Consider the following 6,795-nt stretch of genomic DNA (forward strand, 5'->3'; position numbering starts at 1 on the left):
GGTGCCCGTCCCATGGCGGGACCCTCGGGAGACAAGCCGGGGCAGGGGGCTTTTCCTCTCTTCCTGGAAGCGGCCTGGCAGGCGGGCGGCTCATTTAGCTCGTTACCGGCCCTCGTCACCACTAATGCCAACCCGGTCCCCGCCACCGCAAATGGGCACTAATGAGCCAGGCTGAGGGCCCCTCTCGGGGGCTGCCGTCAGCCGGCGGGGGGGCGGACAGCGCTACCAGGGGCCTCCTCTTCGGAAGGTGCGATGAGCATCGCCCCGGCCTCAGCCCCGGCGGGCGGTGGACGGGGCCCTTTAAGGCGCGAGCCCGGAGCCGCCCTGACGTCAGCGGGGCGGGCGCGCCCGGGCAGCCGCAGCCCCGGCGGCCCCAGCTCCGCCGTCCCGGTGCGTGGGGCTCCGCCGGGACGCAGCCCGGGGGGCCTCGGGGTGATGGGGGCCTGGAGGTGGGGCATGGGGGTGTCCAGGGTGCTGGGGAGTGGAGGTGAGGGTCTTGGGGTCCCCATGGTGCTGGGGTCGTGGGGATCTGGAGGTGGGGTATGGGGGAACCCAGAGTGATGGGGGATTGGAGGTGAGGTATTGGGGTGCCTAAGGTGCTGGGGACCTGGGGGTGAGGGTATTAGGCTACCCAGGGTGCTGGAGACCTGGAAGTAGGGGTATTGGGGTACACAGGGTACTGGGGACCTGGACATGGGGGTGTCGGGTTGCCCTAGGGTGCTGAGAAGTGGTGGTGGGAGTATTTGGATGTCCAGGGTGCTGGGGACTGGAGGTGGGGTCATAGATGGGTGCCCAGGTCCTGGGATGCTGGGGACTGGGAGGTGGGGTGTCGGGGGTGCCCAGGGTGCTGGGGACTCTGATGTGCTGGGGATCCTGGTGTCCACAGTGCTGGGAGACCTGGTATTTGGGGGTGCCCCATCCCCCACACCACATTGCTCAGCAGCTCCCCCATCCCACAGCGCCCAATGCCCGTCCCCGCCTGACGCCGCCACCATGGCCGGGTCGCAGGGCTGCGGCGAGGGGAAGATCGCGGGGCTGTATGACCTGGAGCGCACGCTGGGCAAGGGCCACTTTGCGGTGGTGAAGCTGGCGCGGCACGTCTTCACCGGGCAGCGGGTGGCCGTCAAGGTGATCGACAAGAGCAAGCTGGCAGGGGAGGCAGCGGGGCAGCTCCTGCAAGAGGTGCGCTGCATGAAGCTGGTCCAGCACCCCAACGTGGTGCGCCTCTACGAGGTCATTGACACCCATGCCAAGCTCTACCTCATCCTGGAGCTGGGCGATGGTGGGGACATGTTTGACCACATCATGCGGCACGAGGGCGGGCTGGCCGAGACACGGGCCAAGCACTACTTCGCCCAGATCGTCCACGCCATCTCCTACTGCCACAAGCTCCACGTGGTGCACCGTGACCTCAAGCCCGAGAACGTGGTTTTCTTCCAGGAGCAGGGGGTGGTCAAGCTCACCGACTTCGGCTTCAGCAACCGCTTCCAACCTGGCAAGATGCTCACCACCAGCTGCGGCTCGCTGGCCTACTCGGCACCCGAGATCCTGCTCGGGGATGAGTACGATGCCCCGGCTGTCGGTAAGGGCAGTGGGGCGCAGCCACAGACCTGCCTCCCTTGTGCCCCTTGCCCGGAGCGTGGTCCTGCCTGCCGGGTACCACCTCGCTTTTGGCCCTTAGGCTGGGAGCACCCATGCCCCAGTGGCACTGCTGTTCCCACAGGGAGCAATCCTGTCCCCTTGGGTGCTCGGGTGCCCAGGCCTGCCCTGGCACAGGGTGGTTCTCACTGTGGAGACCATCCCCGCACCCACCGAGATCCCACAGAGCGATGGTTCATGCCAGGGATGGGAAAAAGCACAAGCAGGCTGCAAGCCTGACGTGGCATCCGCTGGGGCTCGGGAGGAGCAGCGCAAGGGTGCAGCCACCGGCAAGCCAGCACTAGCAGTTATTTGAGGGGGGCGATGCCGGAAGGAAACCTGCTGGGGATGCTGCTATTTGGGTGGAGGAGCTCCAAAAGTTTCCTTTGCTCCATCCCCACCCTGAAAACCACTTCCTCTCCGTGGCTCCCAGCGCCGTTCCTCCCCTGGCCAGGGTGCAGGAGGGCTGGGGAGACTGTCCTGTGGTGCAGAGAGCTGGGCTGGGGACACCGAGTGGTTCTGCTGGGACAGAGGAGATGCAAGAGGGAAGCAGGACCTGAGCCAGTGCTGCTGGAATTTGGGGCAGGAGGATTTAGCAAAACAAAACACTAGCGCTTAAAGGAAAAAGCCTAATGTTGGCTCAGGGAAAGGCGGCTCTGGAGTTGAGAATGGGAATAGCTTGTAGAAACCGTAGAAAAATAAGCTGGTGGCTCCGCAAAGAGAAATGAAGGGAGAAAACCAGCGCAGATAAAAAATTTTCAGACGCAGCACTTGACTTAAGAAGCTGAAGGTATTAACAGAGAGCCCTGGGGCGTGCTCAGCATCCTAAAAAAGTGCTTTTGTGGAGAGTAGAGTTTCTGTGCTCGTCAGGAGGAGCGGGTGAAGATGCCGCTGGCTCTGTCCCTGTCCCCAGGGCAGGGCAGCAGTCCCGCTCCAGCTGGTGCCCACGCAGCTGGAAGGCCCAGATCAGTGCTGTGTCCCTGTCGCATGGCTGTGATGTCCCCTCCGGCACAGCCCAGTGCCAGGATGGTCGTGGTGGCGTCTGTTTGGGAACTGGGAAGCTGAGTAATGACATGAAATGGTGCTGTGGGTGGGTGACTGTGGGGGACAGAGCCTGGGGCTGGCTTCCCTGTCCTCACCTCAAAAAGGGGTTAAGATCTCAACTGCTTTGGTGAAGCCCTTTGAGACCTGCTTGGATCTGGGGATGAGGAAGGTCCTTCTCTGCCTCGGTGGGGCTGTGGCCTCCCCATCTGTGGGACGTGGAACATCCATGGGGCAGGACCTGGGAGCATCCCAGTGAGCACTAGTCTCTGCTGGATAGGCACTGGGGCCTGGTGGCATGGCCCCACCTCTCTCCTGGGCCATGGTGGGTGCAACCTGAACTGCTGCTGCTTCTTGCAGACATCTGGAGCCTGGGGGTCATCCTCTACATGCTGGTGTGTGGCCACCCGCCCTTCCAGGAGGCCAATGACAGCGAGACCCTCACCATGATCATGGATTGCCGCTACACCGTCCCCCCGCACGTCTCTGCACAGTGCGCTGAGTAAGCACCTCTCTCTGCCCCAGATCCCCCTGGACCCTGATTCCCTGCCCCCGGGGGTGGATGCCTCATCCCCGGGGGAAGCCTGGGAGCTGGGGTGGGAAAGGGTGGTAAAGCTGCCATCTCTGGGGCTTGCGTGCTGCCGCAGGATTGCAGCGTCGCCCCTTTCCTCCACAGTCTCATCTCCAGGATGCTGCAGCGGGACCCGAAGCAGCGAGCCTCCCTGGAGCAGATCGAGGGCCACGCATGGCTGCAGGGGGTGGACCCGTCCCCTGCCAGCCGCTGCCTGCTGCCCCTCACCTCCCACAAGCGCATGTCCAAGGAGGAGCACGAAATCATCCTCCAGGCCATGATGTGCGGGAACATTGCAGATCGGGACACCATCCAGGAGTGAGTGATGGGGTGGGATGCTGAGGCAGGAGCCCCTGCAAAGGGCTCTAGGGGTCCCTCTGAGCACGTTCCTCACGCGTTGATATGGGTCCCTTGGTCCCACGCAGGGCACTGGAGGCTGACCGCTACAACCACATCACAGCCACATATTTCCTGCTGGCAGAGAGGATGCTGCGGGAGAAGCAGGAGAAGCAGGGCCACCGCCTCAGCCTCGTCTACAACCTGGCCAAGGAGGTACAGAGCAGGTGAGACCTCCTGCTACCCCCTGTCCCACATCTCCCTCATGCCACCCCAGATCCCCAGCACAGGGTCCCGGCCAATTCCTCGTCCCCTTTCTTGCTGCAGCCTTCACCATGCCCGGCTGGGTACCAACACCTCCATCCCTCCCCTTTTTCAGGACCAACTTATCGGACACGTTCGGCCCCATGGGCAGCAGCAGCGGCCTCTTGCCCTTTACAGAGGTGCCAGGTGGCCTCGCCGCAGGGTCCCGGCTGCCTCCCCTGCCCACCGGAGGGGACATCGGCGGCCGGCAGCCCCCGCGGACCCTGCTGAAGGTCCCCGCTGTTGACACCACCATCACCAAGAGCACCCCGGCCCTGCAGCAGATCTGCGAGGAGGAAGAGGAGGAGGAGGAGGAGGAGGAGGAGGGGAGGCCCAGTACCATGGAGAGGAAGAGCAGCTCGCTGAACCAGGAGCAGATGCGAGCCTTCCTGCACGCCCGCCGCCCACCTGGCCGCAGGGAGGTGTGGGGACCGGGGGCCGAGCTGGGGGGCTGGGGTGGGTGCCCGGGCGCGGCCTGGGCCGGGAAGGGAGTGAGTGGGGGCCGGGGTCCCCCAGCGATGCAGGGGGACAGAGCTGAGCCCCCTAGGAGGGAGGAGGACAGAGAGGCTGGGGGCTCCTCGGCAGAGCTCCCCAGGGAAAGGGGAGCCAGCCCATCACCCCGGAGCAGCTCTGCTGGGGTCCCCCAGGTGCTGGGGGCAGAGACGACCCCCACCACCCTCCCAAGCCCCACGGACAAGTCCCCGGGGCAGGGGGCACCCACCAGCCCAGCCCGGTGGCTGGTGGAGAGCTCAGGCCCCGGGGGCACCGAGGGGGGCACGGAGAGCGTGATCAAGCTGGACCCGGGCAAGAGCAAGGGGGGCAGCCTGCGGGACAGGCTCCTGCAGTTCCCGCTCTGTGAGAAAGCCCTGGCCTTCAAAATCCGGCCAGGCTCCAAGGAGAGCCTCCTCTCACTGGGGCAGTTCAACTGCTGCCACGTCATTTAAGTCCCTGGGGTGAGGGTCCAGGAGGGCGACAGCTCCCCTGCCTTTGGTCTGCTTGTGACCCGCAGAGCATGGGGCTGGCGGGGGTCACAGTGCCCCTGCTTTGTCACCTGCGGTGCCCACGCAGCTAGCACCCACCCCCGGCACCCGCTGCGACAGACCCCCTGGGATGGGACTGTCTGGGAGATGAGGTGGGTTTGGGGTCCATCCCCACCCCGGCCAGCCTGTCCCCAAACCCCTGGGGCTGCCGGGGGCAGCTCCACGGCCCCGCTGGGGCTGGATGGACCACAACACATTTTTTAACTACTAGAAATAATTTTTTTAAATAGTCTATTTTAATGTAATTAAATAGAGATTGCTATATTCCCTCCCTGGGACGGCTCCCTCCCCAGCCCTGCAGCATGCACGGCCCCAGGGCCAGGCTGTCTTGCCCACGGCGGCCGTGGGGCAACCATTTGTCTGCCTGCAGCGTGTCACCCCCCCGCCCGCCCCCCCCGGGGCCCTGGCGGGGGCCAGGCGCACCCCTGCCTGTGGCTGCGCGTGACTCGAGGCTGTCCCCTGGGCCTCCCCTGCAAATAAGCTTCCTATTTATTATCTCTTTGTTTTCTTGCTGGCAAGAAATGAATGACGACTGAGGCACGGGCCAGAGCTCGGCCCGAGCTGTGTGGCAGGCGCGCAGGAGGGATCGGAGCCGCTGGGAAGCAAAGTTTATCGGGCCAATAAAATAAGCTCGTGGGTTGATGCAGGGTGCCGCGCCTCATTGCAAAAAAACACCACCGTCCTCCCACCCTGCAAAGGCCGGGGCACCAGGGGTGGCTGCCTGGGAGCATCTGCCTGAGCCAAGGTGGGGGGGTGGAGTGGTGGTGGCTGGTTTGGGGGGGCTGTGTGATGGGCACGGGGTGCAGCGGGCACAGGCTTTCCCTGCCCAGGGCTGTTTTAGCACTGCCTGGCTGGCGTGCCCAGCCACCACCGCTACGTCGCCATCCCTGTGGAGGGGGGAAAGCAGCTGCTGCCGCAGCCCCTTTTGGGGAAGAGTGAGGTCTGGGGGAACGTGGGGCGTCTGCAGGTGTTCCTTGAGGCAGACTGGGGGGGTTCAGCCTGCACCTGGCTGGGGCCCAAAATGGAGGTCTGGCGGCGGGGGGGAGGCACAGAGGGGAATAAGGACAAGGATGGGGAACACCCAAAGGTGCAAGGAGCACCCAGGGCATGCCAAAAGGCAGGCAGAGGGTACTGCACGTCCCCAGTGAGGCTCGAGGGTCAACTGCACTCAGCCGCAGGGGTGCCCCGAATAGCTCCCCACCCCCTAATCCTGGGGTGGGGCCACAGGCCACCCCTGAGCCCCCCAGTTCCCCCCCCAGTTCTCTTGTCCAGCCCTGGCTTGCCTTCCCTCCAGCTGTGCTGCGTCCCTCCCTCTTCCATCCATCCTATTTTCTCCCCCGTTCTGTATCTCCCTCCATGCGTACCCCAAATAACACCCTTGCTGGTCCCCATCATCCAGCATGGGATCCCCCTCTCTGCAGTACTGGGTGGCTGGAAGAAGAGACCGCTGCTGTGTGAGTGTCAGATGGGATGGAACCGGCATTGGAAAGATCCCTAGGGAGGTGATGGGGGGGGAAAAGAAGCAGCAGGGGGGTGAGGTGTGCCTTGGGGAGCCTGCAGCCCCCGCGGGACCGCGGCTGCAGGAAGAGGTGCTGCTCGCGGGCTCCTAAAGGATAACGCCTTCGCCTGAACAGGGGCTTGAACCCTGGACCCTCAGATTAAAAGTCTGATGCTCTCCCAGCTGAGCTATCCAGGCTCCTGCCCGCGCCTTCGGGGGATGTCCGCGACGGGCACCCGGGACCCCGCTTCCCTGCGGCGCCGGCGGGACAACGCGGGGACTCGCTTCGACCTCGTCCACCCCCGCAGCGCCCCGGGGGGGCCGCCCGCGCACGCCGGGCTCGGCGCCCGGCTTCTGGCCGCGGCCCG

General features: G+C 64.7%; 2 protein-coding genes and 1 non-coding gene across 3 annotated transcripts in view; 2 read left to right on the plus strand and 1 right to left on the minus strand.

The window, feature by feature from the left end:
• Positions 1 to 993: 993 nt before the first annotated feature.
• LOC104842689 (SNF-related serine/threonine-protein kinase-like) lies at positions 994 to 4,833 on the plus strand. Its single transcript, XM_010585201.1, is given in 7 exon segments — positions 994 to 1,582; positions 3,040 to 3,181; positions 3,356 to 3,568; positions 3,676 to 3,762; positions 3,764 to 3,813; positions 3,966 to 4,016; positions 4,052 to 4,833. Coding segments are annotated over 7 exon segments (1,914 nt in total).
• Positions 4,834 to 6,552: 1,719 nt separating this feature from the next.
• TRNAK-UUU lies at positions 6,553 to 6,625 on the minus strand. The gene has a single exon. It is a non-coding gene; the product is annotated as a tRNA-Lys (tRNA).
• A 21-nt stretch (positions 6,626 to 6,646) lies between these two features.
• The window catches only part of SETD6 (SET domain containing 6), a 5,022-nt gene continuing 4,873 nt past the window's right edge, over positions 6,647 to 6,795 (plus strand). Inside the window, exon 1 of the mRNA XM_010585202.1 lies at positions 6,647 to 6,790. Within this exon, the coding sequence (XP_010583504.1) occupies positions 6,647 to 6,790 (144 nt within the window). The remainder of the gene's footprint in view (positions 6,791 to 6,795) is intronic.

Source organism: Haliaeetus leucocephalus, unplaced genomic scaffold, assembly GCF_000737465.1.
Source record: "Haliaeetus leucocephalus isolate CR32 unplaced genomic scaffold, Haliaeetus_leucocephalus-4.0 Scaffold92, whole genome shotgun sequence".
Classification (NCBI taxonomy): Eukaryota; Metazoa; Chordata; class Aves; order Accipitriformes; family Accipitridae; genus Haliaeetus; species Haliaeetus leucocephalus.